Source organism: Stigmatopora argus, chromosome 8 (assembly GCF_051989625.1).
Source record: "Stigmatopora argus isolate UIUO_Sarg chromosome 8, RoL_Sarg_1.0, whole genome shotgun sequence".
In the NCBI taxonomy this organism is placed as follows: Eukaryota; Metazoa; Chordata; class Actinopteri; order Syngnathiformes; family Syngnathidae; genus Stigmatopora; species Stigmatopora argus.
The window spans coordinates 17,198,424-17,224,500 of NC_135394.1; the positions used below are offsets into that span (position 1 = coordinate 17,198,424).

General features: G+C 38.8%; 1 protein-coding gene across 2 annotated transcripts in view; it reads right to left on the bottom strand.

Annotated features, from left to right (window-relative positions):
• The window catches only part of notch2 (notch receptor 2), a 53,788-nt gene that overhangs the window by 11,745 nt on the left and 15,966 nt on the right, over window positions 1-26,077 (bottom strand). For both annotated transcript variants that reach the window (XM_077606913.1, XM_077606912.1), the window contains exons 4-24: window positions 18,039-18,298; window positions 17,055-17,262; window positions 15,009-15,142; window positions 13,360-13,482; window positions 13,042-13,275; window positions 11,548-11,703; window positions 10,704-10,889; window positions 9,522-9,635; window positions 9,320-9,433; window positions 8,162-8,395; window positions 6,690-6,800; window positions 6,361-6,553; window positions 6,135-6,280; window positions 5,947-6,060; window positions 4,696-4,815; window positions 4,484-4,636; window positions 2,625-2,853; window positions 2,304-2,505; window positions 2,084-2,237; window positions 972-1,156; window positions 756-888 (exon numbers count right to left, since the gene is read on the bottom strand). In XM_077606913.1, the coding sequence (XP_077463039.1) occupies window positions 756-888; window positions 972-1,156; window positions 2,084-2,237; window positions 2,304-2,505; window positions 2,625-2,853; window positions 4,484-4,636; window positions 4,696-4,815; window positions 5,947-6,060; window positions 6,135-6,280; window positions 6,361-6,553; window positions 6,690-6,800; window positions 8,162-8,395; window positions 9,320-9,433; window positions 9,522-9,635; window positions 10,704-10,889; window positions 11,548-11,703; window positions 13,042-13,275; window positions 13,360-13,482; window positions 15,009-15,142; window positions 17,055-17,262; window positions 18,039-18,298 (3,503 nt within the window). The remainder of the gene's footprint in view (window positions 1-755; window positions 889-971; window positions 1,157-2,083; window positions 2,238-2,303; window positions 2,506-2,624; window positions 2,854-4,483; window positions 4,637-4,695; window positions 4,816-5,946; window positions 6,061-6,134; window positions 6,281-6,360; window positions 6,554-6,689; window positions 6,801-8,161; window positions 8,396-9,319; window positions 9,434-9,521; window positions 9,636-10,703; window positions 10,890-11,547; window positions 11,704-13,041; window positions 13,276-13,359; window positions 13,483-15,008; window positions 15,143-17,054; window positions 17,263-18,038; window positions 18,299-26,077) is intronic.

Sequence of the window (26,077 nt, forward strand, 5' to 3'; positions counted from 1 at the left end):
GTTTTAAATCTCATTATACAGTCATACCTCTACTTACAAAATTAATTGGTTCCAAGTCTTTTTTCGTAACTTTAAAATTTAGTAAGTAGAAGTGTACTTTATATGTAAATTCTCTCATTTGTTCCAAGGTCGTCACACAACTACCAACTAAACCCTTTAAAATTGGTCAGTGTCCCAATTTTGTATGAAAAATGAAGAAACACACAAAAATAAGAGAAAATTATATATAATTATATTTCTTTATGTCTTGAAATAGATAAAGCATATGAAAATGTGCCCTGCGCCGTTGAAAATATCTCTCTGTGAGCCGTTATAGATGTAATACCCGTGTTTGTCCGCCAGATGGCGTTATACCAGGGCCAAAGCGGTCCACTTTGTAGTACATTTTAGACTTGTACGTGTGCCCTTGTGTCTGTGTGTGTGTGTGTGAGAGAAAATATGTGCCACGTTGCATTTGTACAGTTTTTAATCGCTTAATAAGGGGAATTCAAAATAAAATAACGGATAAGGAAATGCATTTACTTTTGGGGGATTTCGTAAATTGGATTTTTTTTCGTATCTTGAGTCACTTATTTGCATATAATAAAATTTGTAACCTGAATCGTTCATACCTAGAGGTATTTGTAAGTAGAAGTATGTATGATTGTACTTGTATTGTCAAGTCAACTAAGTGGAAAACTCCCACCCTCCAGACCAGCAGGGGGCAGAAAAAGCCCAATTAGGCACAACTCTCTACACTTCTTGATTTGACTCACCCTGCGTTCCAGGTGGGCAAGCACACGTGAAGTGGTTGATGAGATTGATGCACGTTCCTCCATGATGACAAGGCCTCGAGTGGCATTCGTCAACATCATACTCGCAATTCACCCCCTGATAACCCGGTTTGCACTGCAGAAAGAACAAAAGGCGCGGGTTAAGGACGGCTTTTTGGGGGGCGGAGCTAAAAAAAAAGCGTTCTATAATGTACTCACGACACATTCATAGGTCCCCTGGTAGTCCTTGCATGTAGCTCCGTTGCGGCAGGGGTTGGACCGGCACTCGTCCACCGTCTCGTCGCAGTAGCTGCCCGTGTAGCCGGGCTGGCATTGACACTGGTGGGAGTTACCCACGTTGACGCACCTACCCGCGTTTTTGCAAATGTTCTCCACTTCCGCGCCTAAACAATTTGAGGGAAAATAAGTTTATGTCAGTTGAAAATTGGTCGTAAATCGTGTACCGTATTTTCACGACTATAAGTCTTAAATTTTCTCCAAAATAGACAGGGCGCCTTATAATCCAGTGCGCTTTATATATGGACCAATACTAAAATGGTTATCACGATGAAATAAAATAAATCAGTCGATAGGGTACACCATATTCTACAGCTCTCAAAACTACGGCAAGCAGGCCCCGACTCTACTATTTTACCCGTAAAAAAAGTACTGCGCAGTGACTGCTGGGATATATAGTTCTTTTGTCAATACACCCAATGGATTATGGCCTGTATACATCAACACCAACACAGCTTTACGAAGCATGGAAGACAGCGTAGCAATAGTTAAGCTTGCTACTAGCTAGCTACTATTTGCGAATGGATTGTTGCCGCCTGGACGAACATATAAAACTCAGCGTTTTCGATGACTCATTTGGACAATTGTTCAATTGGGACACAGAAAATGAGGACTTTGATGGATTTGTGGGTGATGATGACGTGAATACATTGTAAAATGGCTAAATAAAGTACAACCGTACTCAGTTTTGCCTCCGTTGCCTTTTTAAAAACGTGTTTTTGCGTGTGGGTGTAGCGTGCATGTTTAAGCTGGTGTATGTTTTGCCACGCCTGGCTGCGTCTTTAAAAACGGTGCGTCCTTTGTGTGTGTCAAATACAGAAATAGCACTCGTTACTGACACTACGGCTAAAAATATGATGCGCCGTATGGTCGTGAAAACACGGTATTTGGAATTTTCTGGTTCCTTCTTTGCGTAAATTCACTTAATACGGGTACTCTTGGAAAATCGAGGGAATACTGTAATTATTTTTTGGGGTGGACTGTGACAAAGTGGCTTGGTTGTGGTAGTAAATGATCAGGGCAAAACGACTGACCATTTCTGGCAGCAAAATCCTGGCAAGACATGTTGGGGACGTCGCAGTAGAGGCCGGTCCATCCTATTTGACAATGACACGTCCAGGAGGTGGCGGTTTGCGAGCAGGAGCCGCCGTTGTGGCAGCGCACTTGGCTGCACAAGTTGACAAAGTTCTGCAAAAATATAAAAATTGGTGCATTATGAGTCGAGTCCACACTAGTAAGACGGGATGTTCGTACCTGGCAGTTTTGTCCGTTGTAACCCACAGGACAGGTGCACCTATAAGTGCCCAAGCCGTCCGTGCAGGTGCCGCCATTTTTACAAGGTTGGGAGTCGCATTCGTTCTGCTCGTACTCGCAGAAGGTGCCGTAGAAGCCGGGGCGGCAGCGACACGAGAAGGTGTTAATGTCGTCGATGCAGGAGCCGTTATTAAGGCAAGAGCTGAAGAGAGAGAGAGGTCCAAAAAATGATCAAAAAACCCAACTTGGTGCAGAATCACTCGGGAATATAAAGTAATTCGATAAATGCGGTACTATCCTTCATTTCCCCAGTTCACCCACCTTTCAGTGCATTCTTGGATGTTGTGTTCGCAGAAGATCCCGTCGAAGCCGGCGCGGCACTCGCACACGAAGCTGTTGACGTAATCCCGGCAGCTGGCGCCGTTCCAGCAGGGCTGGCTGGCGCACTCGTCGATCTCCGTCTCGCAGCGCCCCCCGTCGAAACCGGGACGGCACTCGCAGGCGAAACCGCCGACGGTGTCCACGCAGGAGCCTCCATTCAGGCACGGGTCTGGAAGGAAGATGTTTTTTTAAAGCAACCCGGGAAACGTACCAGCGTATTTTCTGCGTTACAAGGTGAATGGCCTATATTAAAAGTTGTTGCGTATGTAATGCGCACCGGATTATAAGACGCAGTAGGAGTAGTGGTGGTGGCCGTGGTGGTAGTAGTCGTAGTGGTAGTAGTAACAATAGGGGATTGTGTAAAACGCAGTAGTAGTAGTAGTAGCGGAAGTAGTAGTAGTAGTTATAGCAGTGGTAGCAGTAGTAGTAGTAGTAGTAGTTATAGCAGTGGTAGCAGTAGTAGTAGCAGTGGTAGTAGTTATAGCAGTGGTAGCAGTAGTAGTAGTAGTTATAGCAGTGGTAGCAGTAGTAGTAGTAGTTATAGCAGTGGTAGTAGTTATAGCAGTGGTAGCAGTAGTAGTAGTAGTTATAGCAGTGGTAGTAGTAGTAGTAGTGGTAGCAGTAGTTATAGCAGTGGTAGCAGTAGTAGTAGTTATAGCAGTGGTAGCAGTAGTAGTAGTTATAGCAGTGGTAGCAGTAGTAGTAGTTATAGCAGTGGTAGCAGTAGTAGTAGTAGCATTAGTTATAGCAGTGGTAGCAGTAGTAGTAATAGTAGTAATTATAGCAGTGGTAGCAGTAGTAGTTATAGCAGTGGTAGCAGTATTAGTAGTAGTAGTAGTAGTTATAGCAGTGGTAGCAGTAGTAGTAGCAGTAGTAGTAGTTATAGCAGTGGTAGCAGTGGTAGTAGTAGTTATAGCAGTGGTAGCAGTAGTAGTAGTAGTCATAGCAGTGGTAGCAGTAGTAGTAGTAGTCGTAGCAGTGGTAGCAGTAGTAGTAGTAGTCATAGCAGTGGTAGCAGTAGTAGTAGTAGTAGTAGTAGTCATAGCAGTGGTAGCAGTAGTTATAGCAGTGGTAGCAGTGGTAGCAGTAGTAGTAGTAATAGTAGTAGTAGTAATAGCAGTGGTAGGAGTAGTAGTAGTTATAGCAGTGGTAGCAGTAGTAGTAGTTATAGCAGTGGTAAAGTAGTAGTAGTTATAGCAGTGGTAGCAGTAGTAGTGGTAGTTATAGCAGTGGTAGCAGTAGTAGTAGTAGTTATAGCAGTGGTAGCAGTAGTAGTAGTAGTAGTAGTTATAGCAGTGGTAGCAGTAGTAGTAGTAGTAGTAGTTATAGCAGTGGTAGCAGTAGTAGTAGTTATAGCAGTGGTAGCAGTAGTAGTAGTAGTTATAGCAGTGGTAGCAGTAGTAGTAGTAGTAGTTATAGCAGTGGTAGCAGTAGTAGTAGTAGTTATAGCAGTGGTAGCAGTAGTAGTAGTAGTAGTTATAGCAGTGGTAGCAGTAGTAGTAGTAGTTATAGCAGTGGTAGCAGTAGTAGTAGTAGTAGTTATAGCAGTGGTAGCAGTAGTAGTAGTAACAACAATGGGGGATTGTGTATGACGTAGTAGTAGTAGTAGTAGTAGTAACAACAATAGGGGATTGTGTATGACGCAGTAGTAGTAGAGGTGGTAGTAGTAGTAGTAATAGTAGTAGTGGCAGTAGGGGATTGATCCATATCTAAGTCGCACCTTTTACTTGCGCCTTATAGTGCGGAAAAGAGGGTTCTTCTATCTAGAAGGTACGTAGTAACGGTAAGCGGCAACTTACTGGGCGAGCAGTCGTCCACGTCCGTCTGACAGTTGTGTCCGCTGTACCCGGGCTGACATTTACAAACGTAGCTGCCAGGGCTGTTGACGCAATGGCCGCCGTTTCGGCACGGGCTCTTTTTGCACTCGTTGACGTCCTCGGTGCAACGCGGCCCTGAGGCGAGACGTTTCGGTTACGGAAAGCCACCCCGGGCACGCGGCGTCAAGAAATACCTTGCCATCCTGCGGGACATCGGCACGTGTAGGAGCTGTAGTCCGCGGTCGGGCGACAGACTCCGCCCCTTTCGCACGGATGGGAAGCGCAAGGAACTAGCTCGTCCTGACAGTTTGGACCTGTTGTGACAAATAAGCCGACCAATGAACTAGTTAGCCATTAGCTATGAGTAATTTAGCATTTAGCATGCAGTTCGCCTAGCCATGTCTGTTTTGGGGATGTGTAGTACCTGGAGAAAAGCCACGCAAGCCTGGGGAGAACATGATAACTCTACGCTGGGGGACCAACCGGGGGTCGAACCCACGACCAGAGGATTGTGGGGGCGACGTGCTAACCACTCACTACCGGGCCGCCGATACAACTTAATATTAATGGTTTTTTAAAAAATCCTACTTTATTAATGGTAGAAATAAAAGAACATACATTTATATTTAATTTTAATTTTATTGGTGGCAAAAAAGCAACTATTCAAATTCAAATACATTTGTCATTGAAATATATATTTTTAAATCATAATATACTTGTGGCTTTATGGGGGAATAAACTGATAATGATAATAATATGATGATAATGATAATAATGATAATAAAGATGATGATGATAATGATAATAATCATAATGATAATAATCAGAATGATAATAATCATAATGATAATAATCATAATGATAATAATGATAATGATGATAATGATAATAATAATTATTATTATAATAATGATAATGATGATAATGATCATAATGATAATAATGATGATAATAATGATGATGATAATGATGTTAATGATAATAATAATGATAATAGTGATAATAGTGATGATAATGATAATGATAATAATGATGATAATGATAATGATGATAATAATAATAATAATAATGATAATAATGATAATAATGATGATAATGATTATAATGATTATAATGATAATAATGATTATAATGATAATAATGATGATAATGATAATAACAATGATAATAATGATAATGATAATAATGATAATAATGATAATGATAATAATAATGATAATGATAATAATGATAATAATGATAATATGATAATAATGATAATGATAATGATAATAATGATAATAATAATAATGATAATAAATAAAAATACAATAATAACATTGAATTCAATAGGAAAATCTGTCTAAACATAAAAAAATACATACAATATATTTGAGAATAGCCTTTATATTTAACATGACCCTAATATTGAGTTATGAAATCATCCAGCACGCTGAAAAACTGACCTGCAAACGGCGGACTGCACTGGCACGCGTACCCGTTGACCTGGTCCAGACAAACGCCTTGATGAAGACAAGGACTGGACGCGCACTCGTCCACGTTCTTCTCGCAGTTGACGCCTGAGCGCAAAGGCGGACGCTCAAACGGGGTTCGGGTGGCCACCTCCGACCCCGCCGTGGCCCCTCCCACCTACCTCGGAATCCCGGCGAGCACTCGCAGGTGTAGCCGTTATGCCGGTCCACGCAGGAGCCGCCGTTCTGGCAGGGGTCGGGCCGGCACTCGTCTTTTTCCAGCTCGCAGCGTTGCCCCGCCCATCCGGGTTGGCACTCGCAATGATACCTGGAATGAGGACGTTGAGGAGGGACGTGGAGGTGGACGTGGAGGAGACGGTCAGGACGGTCAGGATGGTCCCGGATTACCCGTGCTGGCGCTCCACGCATCGTCCGTTGACGCAAGGCTGCGGCTCGCAGTGGTCCACGCCGGAGAGGCAGAGGGGTCCGTGCGTGCTGGGCGGGCACAGGCAGTGGAAGCCGTTGATTTTGTCCAAGCAGGTGCCGCCGCTCATGCAAGGGTTGGAGCTGCATTCGTTGATGTCCACGTCGCATTTGAGTCCTTGATTGGGGGGAGATTTAAAAAAAAAATGCAAAAACGGGGGATTGAATTAATAATCTTAATTTGTGTGAAAAAAATGTTTTTCTCCATGATAATATAGATAAAATGATTTTTAAAAATGCCTTTGAAGGTATACCTGTATATCCCGGGGTGCACACACACTTGTACTCGTTGATAGAATCCTGGCACTCTCCATACTCGCAGGGGTTGCTAGCACAGTCATCTTCATTGTTTTCACAGTTCGTCCCTGTAAAAAATGAAATCAAATCAAATAAATTAAATTAGTTATATCAATGGAGAAATTGCAAATGCTAGAAAAACTCATATTTGTAGTCACTTTGTACCTACTTATTCATGTTGACTGCTTATCTATGTTGACTGCTATTCATTTATGTTGTTGACAACTACTCATTTTTTTATGTTGACAACTTATCAATTTTTGAAGGTTTTCATGTTGACTATTACTTGAGTTACTTATTTATTTATATTTTTTATGATTATAATGTATTTATTATGATTTATTATTATAATTTATTTGTTTGTTGTTTTGGTTATTTATTTATTATTCCTTATGATTATTATTTATTTATTATTATTTATCTGTTTGTTTGTTTGTTGTTTTTGTGCACTTTGATACTTATTTATATTGTTGACTACTTATTATTTATTACTTATTTCTTTTAAATGTATTTATTATTGATCTGTTTGTTTGTTGTTGTTTTTGAGCACTTTGCTACTTATTTATGTTGTTGACTACTTATTATTTATTACTTATTTATTGATTAATATTAGTTCTTGTTTATTAATTATATATCTGTTAGTTTGTTTGTTGTTGTTTTTGTGCACTTTGCTACTTATTTATGTTGACTAATTATTATATATTACTTATTTATAGATTATTTATGGTTATTATTTATTGATTATTCATTTATTATTATATATTACTGTTTATTAATAATGTACCTGTTAGTTTGTTTGTTGTTGTTTTGTGCACTTCGCTTATTTATATTGTTGACTACTTATTATGTATACCTTATTTATTGATTATTTATTAGTTATTGTTTATTAATTATGTATCTGTTAGTTTGTTTGCTGTTGTTTTTGTACACCTTGCTACATATTTACGTTGTTGACTAATTATTATATATTTCTTATTTATTGATGATTTATGGTTATTATTTATGGATTATTTATTTGTCTGTTGGTTTGTTGTTGTTGTTTGTTCACTTGGTGGTGAAGCTTTAAATCTCATTCTACTTGTATAAAATAATGACAATAAAAGAATTCAATTCAATAAAAATCCCCGTCTTTGCCACCAGGGGGCGTTCCAGGACTCCCCGATAAGGAAGTGGAGGAAAAAAATGCCAACAAACCAGTAATTCAGCAAAAAGCAAATTCACTAAGCGTTCGTCACGGCGTGACGAAGCTAACGCACAAGTGAGACTAGAAGGAAACTTCCGAAAGCGGAACATGACGCGTGAAAGTGAAAAACACCCACAGAGTCCTCTACTGAACTTCTGCTCCATTTTGGGGACAAGACTAGAACTTTTTGAAGGGGTTGAAAAATGAACGGGAGGGGGGGGGGGGGGAACGTGGTTTAATACCCACCCGTAGTTCCTGGCGGACAATTGCACTGGTAGGCGTTGACCAGGTCGATGCAGCGTCCTCGGTTCTGGCAAGGGTTGCTGTGGCACTCCTGGACTTGGATGTTGCAGATGGAACCCACGTATCCCGGTTGGCACTCGCAGGAGAAGGTGGCGATGCCGTCCTTGCACACGCCGTGGTGGCACGGCTCGGGCTGGCAGTCGTTGATGTTCTCCTCGCAAAGGAGACCCGTGAAGCCTACGGAAGAGACGCAGGGAGTCGGTTTACGGTGCAAAAACTGAAGGTCTTAGGGGGGAAAGGTCGGGTTGCCGTGTTTGTTTGGAAATCGGAAATACAGTTGTACCTCTACTTACAAAATTAATTGGTTACAAGACTTATTTCCTAACTTGACATTTTCGTAAGTAGAGGTGTACTTTATATGTAAATTATCTGATTGGTTCCACGGTCCTCGCACAACTACCAACTAAACCTTCTTTGAAAAGTGGATCTTGGAGCAAAAAAGTCATGTAAGGGAAGGAAGGATTGGTGAAAACAATATTTTTTTTGTTTTTAGTTTGCAGCTTTTATTTTAGTTTTATAGCTTTTATTTTTTTTCATCAGCAAACCTCGGTGGTGAGCAATAAAAGATCAAGTGATTGAGAAAATAATTTATACCTCCAAAAAAGATGAGAAATCAAAGATGAAATGATGGTGAAAATTATATTTACATTATTTTATTTTTAAAAAAATTAAAAACATGAGAAATGTTATTTTTTTAACTTAAAAAAAATACTATTTTACATAGTACGCAATGAGCGAGAGGAGTACAGAAATTATTATTTTTTTCAATGAAAGGAATTAATTTTAATTTACTGTTTTCTTTTCCCTTATGTTTGTTTTTCAGAAAATTTAAATAACATCGAAAAAATATTAGAATTCACAATTACTTAATTTCCCTATTTTCCCCCACACACAAGTAATGAATACATTTAACTTAAACTAAATAAAAAAAAGATGTGGACAATTCTGAGCTTGACGATTAATAATAATCAATTCATCATCGATTCACTGATTTCGACATAACGGCCCTCCAAAAATAAAAAACATAACTAGCATTTTAAAAGAGACAGAATTTAAAACTCTTGTCTTTACGTCAGTCGTCAAAAGTGCGCTAAAACCGACCTTCGGAACATTCGCAGTCGTATCCATTGGGCCGGTCGATACACTTGGCTCCGTTTAAACAAGGCGTACTGGAACATTCGTCGATGTCGATCTGGCACGTTTCGCCGCTGAAGCCTGAAAATACATACAAATAAAATGTCAGTCCTTTCTGATGAATAACTCCCACGTCTACTACACGTATGTGGCATTTCCCATCACCAACCTGCAGGGCACTCGCAGACAAAGCGGTTGACCCGGTCCAGACATTTCCCCTGGTTCAGACAGGGTGAGCTGAGACACTCGTTCTCGTCGATCTCGCAGTGAGTTCCCTCGAATCCTAGATCAAAACCGCAATGTGAGGGGGACGGACGGAAAGGAGAAATAACTACTACGGTGTTCCCTCGCCATTTCGTGGTTCGACTTTTGCGCCTTCCGCGCGTCGCGAATTTTCTCTCAGCAAGTACTAGCCTTTAAAACGTTTACTGGTAGGCCTCAGACAGTACCGCTAGGATATGTTAGCAAGTGTAATGTACAGTGTAGAGTACGTCAAAAACATTTGGTAAAACATGGAAATACTAGCCTACAAAACATTTACTGGTAGGCCCACAAAATAATGTTCAGTAATCCCTCGATTATCGCGGTTAATGTAGACCAGACATGGCCACGATAAACGAAAAATCGCGAAGTAGGGTTAACCCTATTTAAAAAATAAATAAATACTTAAAATAAAATATATATATATTTTAGTTATTTTTTACTTCAGTGCTGAGTTCTAGTAGCAAGAGAAGGACAGGGGAGTGGCTTACGCTTGCAAGTTTCAGCGTGGATTTTCACATTTTTATAAACGTACAAAAAAAATTTAATACAAAAATAAATTCCCCCAGAATAGTAGTAGTAACAATAGGCGATAGTGTAAGACGCAGTACTAGTAGAAGTAGTGGTAGTAGTAGTAGTAGGTAGTAGTAGCGGGAGTGTAGTCCACGATGTAGTGAAGCCGTGAAAGTTGAAACCGCAATATTCGAGGGATTACGGTACTTCTCGATTTTTTTCCTGCTAATTATTATTTTTTAAATTTAAAAAAAAAACTACATAAAAATTTGAAAATCCACACTTGCTACAACGACTCAGCACTGAAGACATTTTTTTATTTTCTTTAAAGTTCATAAAAATGTTAAAATCCACCCTGCAATTGTTAGCAGAAGCGACTCTTGCTACTACGACTAAGCACTGAAAAACAACTCCCAAAAAGTTACAACAGGGGTGACCCTAATTTGCGATTTTTCGGTTATCGCGTCTACATTAACTGCGTTGTTCGAGGTATTACTGTACAGTTCCTACTTTGCGGAAATTCACTAACGGCGAAAATGGAGGGAACACCGTACTTGCGGGATTTGACCCAGCGTACCAGGCATGCAGATGCACGTGTAGTCGCCGATGCGATCCAAACAAGTGCCGTCGTTCTGGCAAGGGTTGGACGCGCACTCGTTGACGTCTTGTTCGCAGCGTGGCCCGGCGTAGCCCCTCACGCAATTGCAGGTGAAGGAGCCGTCCGTGTTGACGCATTGGCCGCCGTGCTCGCACGGGTTGCTTCCTGGGAACGGACAAGATGACGGCTCAGAAATGGAACGTATTCCACCAGCTCACATTTCATTCATTTAAAACTCGTCTTAGCTACACTCGTATAAGCCTTACTCTTAAAAATGCCTTAAAATGGTTGAATTTGACAATTTCCCTCATATAAGCCAAACCCTTAAAATGGCCTTAAAATAGTTGAATTTGACGATTTCCCTCGTATAAGCCGTACCCTTAAAATGGCCTTAAAATAGTTGAATTTGACGATTTCCCTCATATAAGTGTACCATTAAAATGGTTGAATTTGGCGATCTCCCTCGTATAAGCCGTACTCTTAAAATGGCCTTAAAATAGTTGAATTTGACGATTTCCCTCAAATAAGTGTACCATTAAAATAGTTGAATTTGACAATTTCCCTCGTATAAGCCGTACCCTTAAAATGGCCTTAAAATTGTTGAATTTGACGATTTCCCTCGCATAAGCCGTACCCTTAAAATGCTTGAATTTGATGATTTCCCTTGTATAAGCCATACCCCTGAAACTGCCTTAAAATGGTTGAATTTGACAATTTCCCTCGTATAAGCGTACCCTTAAAATTGCCTTAAAATAGTTGAAGTTTTGCAGAAAATAGGGTAAATCTTTTCTCATGAAAATAACCATGGGCTAATTGTCCTCACCAATGCTGCACTCGTTTCTGTCCACGTTGCAGGTGCTGCCGACGTAGCCTGGCGGACAGTTGCAGTTGAACATGCCGCTGATGGGATTGGTGTCACATTGGGAGCCCTCCCGGCACGGGTTGCTGATGCAAGCGTCGTCAATGTGGCAAAGTAAACCTGGGAGAGAAAAAAAATGACCACGTGAGCCCCAAAATGGCCGTTTGCTGCTGGAGTCCCAAAATATAGCGGTGAGATTTACAGTCGGTCACAATATGCACAGATTCAAGCTAGTCAGCAGCTTTATGATCACATGGGGTCGATTCCCATGAGGCAGGCCACGCCCCCATGGCCTCAGGGTCGACGGCGAGCCGACGGTAGAGTCGTAAAATCATACCAAATGGGAAAATATGAATGCTTGTTAAACCTGTTGCACAACGTGAAATAATGTTGGAAGTCAAAGGCGTAGAAACTAAGAAAGTTGGCAGTGAATGATTGCGTTTACTGTCACTGGTTAATTCCAGACATGGAGGTCATTTTCCATCCCATCATTCAGATTTGAAATGCCACACACCCAAAATACTAAGAAAAATAAATGGCATTCAAGTATGTACTTTTTACAAAATAACTAACCTTGATTTGAGTTGGGACTTCACCTCATCTAACCCTGATATGCATACCATCAAAATAAAACGTTTTTCTTGACTTGTTGACATAGTCAAGTTTTTTCTTTTGATCACTAATTGCTAGACAAACAACTTCACTTCTGAGGAAATGCTAACGTGCTAACGGGATGCAGTAATCCCTCGATTATCACGTCTACACTACATTGCGATTTTTCCCACTATTATTTTTTTTATTATTGTTATTATTTGTTGTTATGTATGTATATGTATATATATATATATATATATATATAAATAAATAGGCAATAAATAAATGAATACATATTATAAATAGATAAATAAATAAATAGGCAATAAATACATACATATTATAAATAGATAAATAAATAAATAGGCATGTTTGTGAAATATATATGTATGTATGTATATATATATATACATACATATTTATATATATATACATATATATATTTCAGAAACATGCCTATTTATTTATGTATTTATCTATTTATATATGTATTCATTTATTAATTAACTTATTTATTACCCATTTATTTATGTCTAAAATGTCTTTTCCTGTGTCTGTATTCTCACCCTCTTGCTACTATGACAATGAAATTTCCCAAATACGGGATGAAAAGTAATCTAATCTAATGTAATCTAATTCCAAATGACGCCAAGATATCAAAATTAAATTCAGTTTGACTCCAGCAGCCTTTTTTTAAAACGTGAAACATTACGTACATGCTATCATGAAATATACGCTAGCATCTACGCTCACGTATGTCATGCTAGCGCTACCGCAACGTTGCGCCCTTTGAGCTAAAGCGCAGAAATTGCACCCGCAAATGAGACAGGCATTGAATTCCCAAATAAGATCCCTTGGCCTCACCTGTCTTCCCGTGGGGACAACGGCAAATGAAGGACGCCACCCTGTCGATGCACGTGGAGCCCTGCGTGCAGGCGGCGGTGGTGCAGTCGTCGATATTCTCCGAGCAGTCGGGTCCGCTCCAGCCGTTGACGCAGACGCAGACGTAGCCGCCGGCCAGGTTGTTGCAGGTGCCGCCGTTCTGGCAAGTGTTGGGCTGGAGACGACATTCGTCCACGTCCTCCGTGCAGTGCTGACCTGTCGACGGTATGGAACGTCAATCTGGACGTCAATGGAAAGGAAGTGCTTGAAAATATGAACGGCGCCTTCCCAACGGCGTACCGGTCCACTCTGGAGAACATTGACAGTTGTAGGTGTTGACGCCGTCCATGCAAGTGCCGCCGTTTTCGCACTGGTGACCGGGACAGTCGTCGATGTTGTTCTCGCAGTTGGTGCCGTTGAATCCTGGTGGAAACCAAGATATTTCCGGAACATTAATATACGTTTTGACAGAGTTTGTGTGACTAAAAATGCTTGAAAAAGGCAAATTGTCGCTCATTTCTGTTAGCGCGCCAATGCCGTTTTTCATTGCATGCTAGCCTCGAGCTAGCAGGGGGGAAAACAACATATATTTTGTGTATTTTAATGCACAGTATCTGTAATTATCTTTGTTATTAGATTAGATTAAACTTTATTCATCCCGTACTGGCGTGCAATGTACATTTTTAAGGTACTGTTGTGTAATTAGAGGTAATTGACATATACTTTTTTCCTATTTTGTGTATCTTAATGCACTGTATCTGTAATTATCTTTGATAATAGATTAGATTAAACTTTATTCCTCCCATACTGGCGTGCAATGTACATTTTTAAGGTACTGTTGGCTAATTAGAGGTAATAGACATATTTTTTTCTTATTTTGTGTATTTTAATGCACAGTATCTGTAATTTTCTTTGTTATTATATTAGATTAAACTTTACTTTTGGCTAATTAGAGCTAATTGACATACTTTTTTCCTTGTTTGTTTTAAGACCGGCTAAGTGGTTAGCGCATCGGCCTCACAGTTCTGAGGTCTTGGGTTCAAATCCAGGCGGGTCCACCTGAGTGGAGTTTGTGTGGGTTTTCTCCAGGTACTCCGGTTTCCTCCCACATCCCCCAAAACATGCGTGCTAGGCTAATTAGATGCTAAATTGTTCTTAACTAGGAGGGATTGGTTGTTTGTCTCCTCGTGCCATGCGATTGGCTAGCAACCAATTCAGATGGGTAGGCTCCAGCACCCCCGCGACCCTCGTGAGAATAAAGCGGTTCAGAAAATGACTGAATATTTTTAGATCTATGATATAGATCTTAAAATCGCCCATCCCAACTTAAGAAATTCCTTCTGGCAACCATCCTAGTTCAAAACAATGGGACAGGGTAGGCTCCAGCACCCCCCGCAACCCTCGCGAGGCTAAAGCAATTCAGAAAATGACTGAATATTTTTAGCTCTATAATCTGGATCTTAAAATCACACATCCCTACTTAAGAAATTCCTTCTGCCAACCATCCTAGTTCAAAACGATGCGACAATAATTGTCAATGAATTAAAACAAACAAAAACGCAGCCGCATTCCAATCATTTTCAGACAGCAAATCACACCTAAGCACCACACGCCGACTCTGTAAATAAAAATTCAACGGCAGCATAACAATGCTCTCTCATGTCAAGACTACTACATACAATAGCCGAAACATATTTCAGTCTGACTGACAGGGCGAAACGTCGCTAGCCGTTTCGCGTACATAAGAAATATGACGCCACCCGACCGTGTGGAAATCGCAGCCATGTGTGTGTTTGTGACGTCTACTCGCTAACTGTAGCGGAGTGACAAGACAGGCTGTTTAATACAAAACAACGCTAAGAAACATCTTCTCCGAGAAGGAGTCAAGTTACGGTTTGGTTTTTCCTTGCCCCAAACAAAAATGTATTTCAGTGCAATTTTAAATTTACCTGGCAGACAATGGCAGGAGTAACTGGTTTCGGAGTTCTGGTGGCAAGTTCCCCCGTTGAGGCAAGGTGACGGCGAACACGGGACGTAGGAACTCTCGCAGTGTCGACCCGTGAACCCGGCGCTGCAAATACACCTGCACATGGAAAAAAAACATGAGTGGCATTTTTTTTTTCGCATATAAGCCGTATTTGCAACTAAAAAAATGATGACTGAATCAAGGGGTTTGGCTTATATGCACATTAGACGAACAGCACAGGTGTCAAAGTGGCGGGCCGGGGGCCAAATCTGGCCCGCCGCCTCATTTTGTGTGGCCCGGGAAAGTAAATGATGAGTGCCGACTTTCTGTTTTAGGATGAAATTCAAATGAAGAGTATAGATGTATATTAAATTTCCTGATTTTCCCCTTTTTAAATAAATAATTGTCATTTTTTAATCCATTTTTTTCTGTTTTTCATTTTGTAAAATCTAAAAATATATTTTAAAAAAAGCTAAAATAAATATTGTTTTAGATCTATAAAAAACGGAATATTCCGGGCTTTTAATCCAGTTCTTTTAATCCATTTATTAAAAAAAAAATCTAAATATTATATCTAAAATGGTCCGGCCCACATGAAATCGAGTTGACTTTCTGTTTTAGGATGAAATTAAAATGAAGAGTATAGATGTATATTAAATTTCCTGATTTTCCCCCTTTTAAATCAATAGTCATTTTTTAATCCATTTTTTTCTGTGTTTTTAGTTCAAAAATCATTTTGTAAAATCTAAAAATATATTAAAAAAAGCTCAAATAAAAATTGTTTTAGATCAATAAAAAACGGAATATTCAGGGCTTTTAATCCAGTTCTTTTAATTCATGTATTAAAAAAATCTAAATATTATATCTAAAATGGTCCGGCCCACATAAAATCAAGTTGACGTTAATGCGGCCCGTGAACCAACCCAGCCGGGTCTGACACCCTTGACGTACAGCATGGCTATATTTTTTTCACCAGTAGATGTCGGCAAATTAACATTTACTATGTGTTGGTTATTTTCTGTTTTGCGGTAAGAAAACAACCATTACTGGATGAATGAACAACTTCCTAATAATGTGCTTTTGATTCATACGGTATCTCAGAAATAGCACGTGGGATGATTTTTTTTGAAGATTTTCCCTTCAAAGTAACACATTTGTACTCCAAATTAAAACCATGCATATGGAGGTGAAAATTGGGAATCGGGGGGCGGCTTATACGCGAGAAATTGTCAAATTCGACGATTTTAAGGCGGCTTATATGCGAGAGAATGAGGTACTTTGTCATACTTCCATCACCTACTTTGAGGTTTGCGCCGATATTTGGCAATTTGACGGATGTCAATGAAAAACTGGGTTATTTCTACTCAGATGCTGGTAAAGGGTTCTTTCATCACAATAGACTTGCCACAACTATTCCTTTAATCCAGTGCCCTTTCTGGGTATTTAGACGCGTTTTCAAATTTCAGCTGTTTCTCAATGTACAAGTTGAATTGTATGACAAATATGAGTAAAATTGATCATTTTGACATTTCCTAGTGTTTGAAAATACTGATTTAATCAAAGTCTATGAAGTTCAAGGCTTGCATTTTTATTTTATTTTTTACATAGAGCTGCCGACCTACGTCGACCCCATTTCAGGAGTTTTATGTTCTCATCAGGGGTGAATGCGATTCACGCAAATTCGATATAAAATGTAAAATAAAATAAAAAACGGAGAATTTAAATCAAACTGTTACAGCATGTAATTAAAAATGCACTGATGTTATCGAACTCATCCGGTTTACAGTGCAGTTGAATCAAATGAGGAAGTAAGATGGCGGAAACCGTGGTGATGGTGTGAATTTTGAGACATTTACATTGGAAATCCCCCCCCCATAAAAAAATTTGGTGACCATTTTTGGGCAGCTCCGTTGACTCCAATTTTTTACACTTTTACTGCAACTGAATATCGGCTCCAAATATCAATTATGGGCTTCTTCTAACGCGTAACATCGGTCCGTAAAACACCAAATCTGAACGAAATGGTTACCTGTAAGAGCCTGGGCTGTTGAAACAAACTCCTTCATTCTGACATTTGGACGGCGCGGCGACGCATTCGTTGGTGTCGTTGAGGCAGCGTGGACCCGTGTAGCCGGGTGGGCAGGAGCAGATGTAGTTCCCGTCCGGTAGAGCGCGGCAGGACCCCCCATTGGCGCAGGGGCCGGACAGGCAGCTGTCTTCGTACTCGCAACGCGGTCCTGGGAAGTCAAAATGACATTTTTTTATTTTTTAGTGGGCCATTTTGTTAACCAAGACCATGGGTGTCAAAGTGGCGGCCCGGGGGCCAAATCTGGCCCACCGCATGATTTTGTGTGGCCCAGGAAAGTAAATGATGAGTGCCGACTTTCTGTTTTAGGATCAAATTAAAATGAAGAGTATAGATGTATATTATATTTCCTGATTTTCCCCTTTTTAAATCAATAATTGCAATTTTTTAATCCATTTTTTTCTCTTTTTAGTTCAAAAATCATTTTGTTAAAATCTAAATTTTAAATAAACATTGTTTTAGATCTATAAAAACAGAATATTCAGGGTTTTTAATCCAGTTCTTTTAATCCATTTATAAAAAAATATATAAATATTATTAATTAATTAATTAAATTTTCTTTTGGTGTTTTTAGGTCAAAAAGCATTTTTAAAATCTAAAAATAAATATATAAAAATATTTTCGGCTTTCCACTTCAATATTGAATATATATATATTTTAAATTGTTTCCATTTGAAATGAAAAACAAATGATTATTAGATGTTTTCCCTTACTAAGAAAAAAAGTACAAATAAAGTTTTATATCTATAAAGAAACTGAATATTTAGGGCTTTTGAGCCAGTTCTTATAATCCAATTAAAAAAAATCTAAATATTATATCGAAAATGGTCCGGCCCACATGAAATGGAGCTGATGTTAATGCGGCCCGCGAACCAACCCGAGTTTGACACCCTAGGCCAAGACGATTGCGAGAAGGCTTTGTCTTACCTGTCCATCCTCGGGCGCAATTACAAGTGTATTTGTCCAGGGACAGCAAGGTGCATTTGCCCGTGTTGGCGCACGGGTTGTTGGGGTAGCACGTGGAGTTGAGTGGAATCTGGCAGTGCTCCCCGATGTAGCCCAGAGGGCAGGAGCAGGAGGGTACGCCCACCAGGGTGCCCACCGAGCAGTTCCCGTCGTTCTGGCAGAAGTTTGGGTAGCAGGGGTCCTTGTATTGGCAGTACTCCCCCAGGAAGCCTGCTGCGCACCTGGACACAAATAGAGGGGTACCTCTACTTACAAATGCCTCTACTTACAAATGCCTCTACTTACAAATGCCTCTACTTACAAATGCCTCTACTTACAAATGCCTCTACTAACAAATGCCTCTACAAGTGACAAAGTCCCCCAAAATGATATTTTTTGTTTTAATTTCTAAGATTCTTCTCTTTTGAGAAAAACAAAAAGGGTAAAGTAACACTTTTTGTTGTTTCTAAATTTTTGTGTACCTATTTTATACATTTTATTTAAAAAAAATCAGGAAAAAACTTATGTATTGCATTTTCTTAATTTGGAAAAAAGGGAAAAATAGCACATATCTACTTATTTATGTAGTCTAGTTTTTGTTCCATTTTATTTTATGATAAAAACAAAAAGGGTAAAAAGTAACACTTTTTGTTCTTTGTAAGTTTTTATGTACCTATTTTTTTTTACATTTTATTAAAAAAAATCCGGGGAAAAAAACTTATGTATAGCATTTTCTTAATTTGGAGAAAAAGGAAAAATAGCACATATCTACTTATTTATGTAGTCAAGTTTTTGTTCCATTTACCTATTTTTTACATTTTATAAAAAACATTTAAAAAATCTGTGAAAAAAACATATGTATTTCATTTTCTTAATTTGGAAAAATAGCACAAATCTACTTATTTATGTAATCTAGTCCTACAGAATTGCTTTTGTTCCATTTTATTTTATTAAAAAACACTATCAATGCGCATGATTTAATTTTCACAAGGCTTCAAGTTGGCTAAATTCAGTGACCTGGCCTTTTTTTTCTTTCTTTTTTTAGACATCGCTTCTTTTAAATGCATAATAGCGTTGCTATTAAGCTAGCGAAGATAATTCGACCATCTTTCAAATCAACTTCTCCTGCTGATGCGCTAAACTCGAGTTGTTTTTTTCCCACAAACGTGCAAAAGTGGAAGTTGAGCTCTTGTCGCAAAGGTTAAGCGGAGGTCAGTTACGGCGAAGAAGAAGAAGAAGTTCAAAAGCAGAAGGATGCGCGCTAGTGTTAGCTGGAAGTTGTTGACAGAGATCTTGTAGAGACGCCTGTAAAAAAAATAGGTTTCTTTTTCAAACGGTTCAAGCCGAGAGAAAATAATAGCCAATGTTTGTCGAGTGGCTCGTCTGCATTGACGCCGCATGAAACCACAGACACAGACGGCCACTCCCGCTTAGGCCACACCCCCGAAAAAGCCACTCTCCGCTTTATGCCGTCCAAACCACTGCAGCTGAAAAAGCCCGTTTTAAACGCAACACGCCGACTATCCTACTCCAAATGTACGCCACATCACACAACGTCAACCCACGCCGCTAACCAGCGTAGCTTTTTCCGTCAAACGTATTTCACTGTCGGCACAAAAGCGTCTCTCATAGCGTACGACCGAAGAAGAAGAAGAAAAAGTGGCTACTGATGTATCATTTTACCAGCGCGCTTGCTCCATTTTTCTATTTTTTTTTTCTGCCGCAGGGAAAGAAAATTCATTCATTTTCCAAAGCGCCTATCCTCACCAGGGGGGTGCTGGAGCCTCTCTCAGCTAACTACAGGGTACCAAGTGGGCCAGCCAATTGCAGGGCACTAGGAGATAAACAACCATTCACATTCATAGCTTTTGTTTTTGACGACTATTATGTTGACTACTTATTAATTGATTTCTTATTTATGGAATTTTTATGATTATTTATTAATTATTTTTAATGATTTCTTATTGACTGATTTTCTATGATTATTTGATTATTTTTTAAATGATTTCTTATTGATGTTTTATGATTATTATTTAATTATTATTTTAAATGATTTCTTGTTTTTTTATTTTTTATGAGTATTTATTGATTATTTTTTAAATGATTTCTGGTTTATTGATTTTTTATGATTATGTATTGATTATTTTTTAAATGATTTCATATTTATAGATTTTTTAATGATTATTTACTGATTATTTTTAAATGGTTTATCATGTATTGATTTTTTATGATTATTTAATGATTATTTTTTAAATGATTTATTATTCATTGATTTTTGTTATGATTATTTATTGATTCTTTTTAAATGATTTATCATTTATTGATTCTTTTTAAATGATTTATCATTTATTGATTCTTTTATGATTATTTATTGATACTTTTTTAAATGATGTCTTATTTATTGATTTTTTTATGATTATTTATTGACTATATTTAAAATCATTTCTTATTTATTGATTTTTGTATGATTATTTATTGTTTAATTTTTAAGTGATTTCTCATTTATTTATTTTTATGATTATCTATTGATTATTTTTATAATGATTATCTATATAGATTTTTTTTATTATTATTATTTATTGGTTATTTTTTAAATGATTGACTATATAGATTTTTATTATTATTATTGATTGATTATTTATTTTGTATTATTTTTTACCTATTTGTTTGTTGTTGTTATTTGTGCACTTCAAGACTTGACAACTAATTCTGTTAACTACTTAATTATGAATTATGCATTGCTTATTTATTTGTCTGTTAGTTTATTGTTGTTATTTGAGTACTGGATGGTAAAGCATTAAATCTCATTATAATTGTATAATGACAATTAAAGCATTCAATTCAATAGCTAGGGACAAGTTAGCATTCAATTAGCCTAGCATAAATACTTTTGGGATATGGGAGAAAAGTGGAGCACCCGGAGAAAACCCAGGCAAGCCCTGGGAGAACATGCAAACTCCACACAATGAGGACCCACCCGGGATTGAACCCTCGACCGCGGGAAGGAAATGACAACATTCAAAAAAATACATAATTCGGCATAAGAGAGGGTGTTTTCCCTTTGAAGCTTTGTATTCCGCACGCGACTTTTCCCCGGGTATCTTGCCAAGCGTATTGTTCTGTCACACGGCAGTTTACAAGAGTTCTTACAATTCCCCGAGCGCGCCGCCATTGTCGCGCGGCGTGCGGGCGCTTTGCAGACACGCCGTCTTGGGATTGGCAGCGAGTGAGCCAACGGCTGCCTTCCGACAATGGGCCCCTACAAACTGGCCTCCCGGGACCGGTTCGGTGAACGCGATTGGCTGGAACGCGCATCAAAGTAGCTCTCACCAAAGTGTGTCAAAACGTTGCAAAAAAACATTTTTAAAAATGGAAATGGACTCTTTATAAAAGGGCTAGATGTCCAAGCCTTTTTGACTGGGACAGGTTGGCAGCGAACGGTCGCCCAAAATAGATTGGCGGTCTATTGTTGTCAAAAGAATGAGCCAAAAAAAATAATAAATAAAAAAAATATGGGTCCTTATAGGAAATCTAGGACTAGAGCATAAAACTTAGTTTTATGAATTAATAAAATTATAAATCTTAAAAAAAATGTGACTAAAACATTCTTCAAAAATTATCTACTTTTGGTACCTCTACTTACGAATTCTTCTACATACAAAATTTTCAGGTTACAAATGACTGTTCCAACATACAAAAATTGAGATCCAAGTTACAAAACGTCAATAGATTTCCTATTTTATTTTGAAATTGTCACGTTAGCATTGCGTCCTGCTTGACTATCTCCCTACACTTGACGATCCGTGTCGCTACGTCTGCGCAGATGCTAGGTTAGCATTACAAACCATTTCACAACACGGAGCTTTTGTCACTAAATGGCAAGAAAGCAATTATTTTTAGCCAATAAGAACGCTTTATTTGACACATAATAGCATAAGTTGAGACATTTATGCAGCTGTAGTGCTATAAGCTATAACCTCACATGACATAATTTAAAAACTTGTTGTAGCTGGCGACAAAAAGCAAGAAAAAAAACAGCTAGTATGTGTAAAAACTTATTTATGCCCTCTTATGTCAAGGGACTTATTGTTGATTCATCCGCCAAAAAATGGCTGCAAGCAAGAGGCGTTGTTGCTTATTTGACCGCTAATTTCCGTGTAAAAAAGAACCCACATGACATCAGCTAATGAATGCGCTAAAATCCGCGCAAGAGATATCATATTTAGCTATAAACAGATTGCCGCAACTCCTCAAGGCATTTAAAAATAACAGTCATTTACTTGTGAATTTTATCCGTATCAGTTATGAAAACGAACACTAAGATGCTTTTCATATTGCTAAAAAAATAATAAAAATGTCCAACATGAATGACAAACAAAGGACAAAACAAGCTCAAAGAAATTGTTTTGAAACGGAACATTACAGCATGTGTTAATGTCTTTTCTCATTTGTTCGTTGCTGGGATCGGCTCCGGCACCCCCTGAAACCCTTGTTTTTCAGATTTAGAGTTCTGCATTTAAGCAGATCAGCACAAAAAAATAAGAAAATAATAAATAACGGCCATAAATCAACAAACATACCGGATTTTCTCGCCTATTAGTCACCTACGCGTATAAGCCGCACCCTTAAAATGGTTGAATTTTACGATTTCTCAAGTATAAAGCCGCCCTCTGATTCATAATTTTCAACTCCATATTCATGGTTTTAATAGGGAATACAAATGTGTTACTTTGAAGGGAAAATTCTTAAGAAAATTCATTTCTGAGATACTGTATGAATCAAAAACACATTATTAGGAAGTTATTCATTCCTCCAGTAATGCTTGTTTTCTTACTGCAAAACTGAAAATAACCAACACATACTAAATGTTAATTTGCCGACATCCACTGGTGAAAAAGAATATACATTGCTATACGTTTGTGCGCATATAAGCCGTACCCTTGATAAAATTTTTTGGGTTTGCAAATGCGGCTTATATGCGAGAAACGTGGTATTTCTGACATAGTTTTTAAATCAAAATGCCGGATTGCACATTCCGAAAGGGTGTTGCCTGCACGTAAACAAATTCATATAGGAAGTCATGTGAGCGGTACAACCAAGAAGTGTGTCTGTAGCGGTTTAGCTAAGATGGCGGCGCCCTGAGCTAGCAAGTAAGCTAGTTTCTTCACGTTTTATGCAAAATACGCTTTATTTTTTTCTTAAATCTCATTCCTAGACGTCAAAATAAATATTATTTAGCATTTTATCTGTTTATCTGTTCTCTATTTTTAAATAAATGACCATATCGGCCACATTTTGTGCATATCAAGCCTCATTTATGCGCATATAAGCCGTATCCTCGATTCAGTCATCATTATTTTGAGCCACAAAAACGGCGTATATGCAAGAAAATACTGTAATCGAGCCCGGACTCCTAGACAAAAATGTCTTTTAACTAGTCCAAAAATACTAGCGCCCTGTCCTTCTGATTCCCTTTCCAGATGGAGTACTTTTCTCCAAGTATGACTTGGCAAAAAGACAAGACCGAGAATGATTCATACGATTATCAGGGAGTGGCGTCTCACCGGGGAGGAAGTAATCTGTCAAAAGACGTTACATACGCGCCATTACTCCCAAAACTTTTCTACCCTAAAAGCAAACTAAACTCAAGTACGACGGGATTCTTTGTCCTCTTCTCGTCGTCTTTTCCCAGCTTTCTTTAGGAACGTCTTTACCTTCTTTCTCACTCCTTCGCTTCGCAGTTCTAGCCCACTCAAGGTGTCGGGTTTCTACAGCTGGTTCGCATTAGCGCCCCCGTCTTGCGTCCACACACACACACACACACACACACACTTTTTTTGGGTTCCTCTACCTCACGCTGACCTCAGCCTGGCCGTGGGGCGCCGAGGAGAAGAGAGGGTTGGGTTCGATCCCTCAAGTAGCGTCGCTGGCGTTAGCGCCTAGGCTAATCCATACGCCGACCCGGTACTTTACGATGGCGGTGACCCCCCGTTTTCACCTTTCCGGAATTAGGTCCTTAACTGCGGACCTTCCAACCTCTCGTCAAGCCTAATAACTCCATCATGGTCCCCCTCGCGACCCCTCCGCGGAAATCACAGGGGAGCAGTGTTTGAGCGCGAGTGGCGCTAATAAGCGGCTCATATTTCATACTATGAATCCATCTCACGCTCCACTGAAGTCTGGTCAATGTAAAGTTGCCGTGTTCGGGTGCACTTTGCCTTCAAAATGGGCCCCAAAAGTGTGTAATGGCGGTTTGAAATATGTTTTGGACAGGCAAAATGGCGGCTTTGATGCGATGGGGGTAAAAACGACTGAATTATAAATGTTGTTGTTCAACATATGTAAAATATTCTGTAAGACGTGGAATGACTAGTTTTACTAGTTTGAAGGATTGCGGAAAACACGAAACAGTGTTGACATTTTTTCGGTTTACTCGATTTTTATGGGTCGGGGTTTTCTGTTTTGTGCTATATTTACATTTAAGTATTCAAAGACAGACAAAAGCTGAATTGTCTTTTGGGGGGTTGATATTCATTCATTCATTTTCTGAACCGCTTTATCCTCACTAGGGTTGCAGGGGGTGCTGGAGCCTATCCCAGCTGACAATGAATAGATGGCCAGCCAATCGCAGGACACAACGACACAAACAACCAATCAGTCATAGCTACAAGTTAGCATCCAATTAGCCTAGCATGCATGTCTTTGGAAATGTGGGAGGAAACCGGAGTACTCGGAGAAAACCCACACAGGCCCGAGGAGAACATGCAAACTCCACACAGGTGGACCGACCCGGATTTGAACCCATGTCTCCCCCACTATGAGGCCGACGCACTAACTACTCATCCACCATGCCGCCCTACTTATTTATTGATTTTCTATTATTTACCTGTTTGTTTGTTGTTGTTATTTGTGCACTTATATTGTCGATTACTTATTATGTTGACTACTTATTGATTATTTTTTTAATTATTAATTGCTTATTTTTCTATTTATTGCTTTTTTATTATTATGTATTGCTTATTTTTTTATTATTATTATTATTTTTAAATTATTTATTGCTTTATTTTTATTATTATTTATTGCTTATTTTTCTATTATTTATTGCTTATTTTTCTATTATTTATTGCTTATTTTTCTATTATTTATTGCTTATTTGTTTATTATTTATTACTTTTTTAAATTATTTATTGTTTTTTGTTTTATTTATTGCTTTTTTAAAATTATTTATTGCTTTTTTAAATTTATTTATTGCTTATTTGTTTATTATTTATTGCTTATTTTTTATTATTTATTTGTCTGTTTGTTGTTGCAAGCACAGGGAGAACCCACCTGGGATCGAACCCACGACCCTACAACTGTGAGACCGCCTGGGGGAAAGGATTTAATCCATGGAAAAAAAATCTTCAAAAAAAGGGGCGGAGTCCACCAGGGCCTCATGTGGTCAAAATCTCCCAAATTTTGTTGAAAAAGACGACCAAGCTGTGGTAGACAGCCAAGGACCTCGGCATGCTGATTAGTCATTATCGTGTCCTTGTGGTTCTAACAAGGTCTATCTATAGTCTTTCAGATCTCGGGACCAGTCATTATCTTGCTTTGAGAAAAAAAAATGTACACAAAAAAGCTACATCGCGTTTTATACACATTAGCTGTGATGTGAAAGCCAGCACGACCTTTGTGGTTTTTTTTACGGGTGCCACTGTTTTGTAATGTTGAGTCTGAAAATGTCAACGCCAAAAACTACCAGAAAAGTCTTCAAAAAGATCACCAGGTCAATTTTGTCGAGTCCTGGGGGCGTTTCGTCGACCTCATTTCGGAGTGACAGGCTGATGAAAGGGGCGGAGACCAAAAGGCCAATTATAGCCCCGCCCCCTGCCCTCAGCTTGTTGCTCTCTCATCAGTAAGAATTTGCGCTCTGGGGTAAGTTCTTCTCAGATTACCCCAAAACGAGTCATCTTCTTTATCTTGGCCCTTTCGCTTCCTCTGTCTGGCCGACGGGCAAATTCTAACGCGTCTACACAACG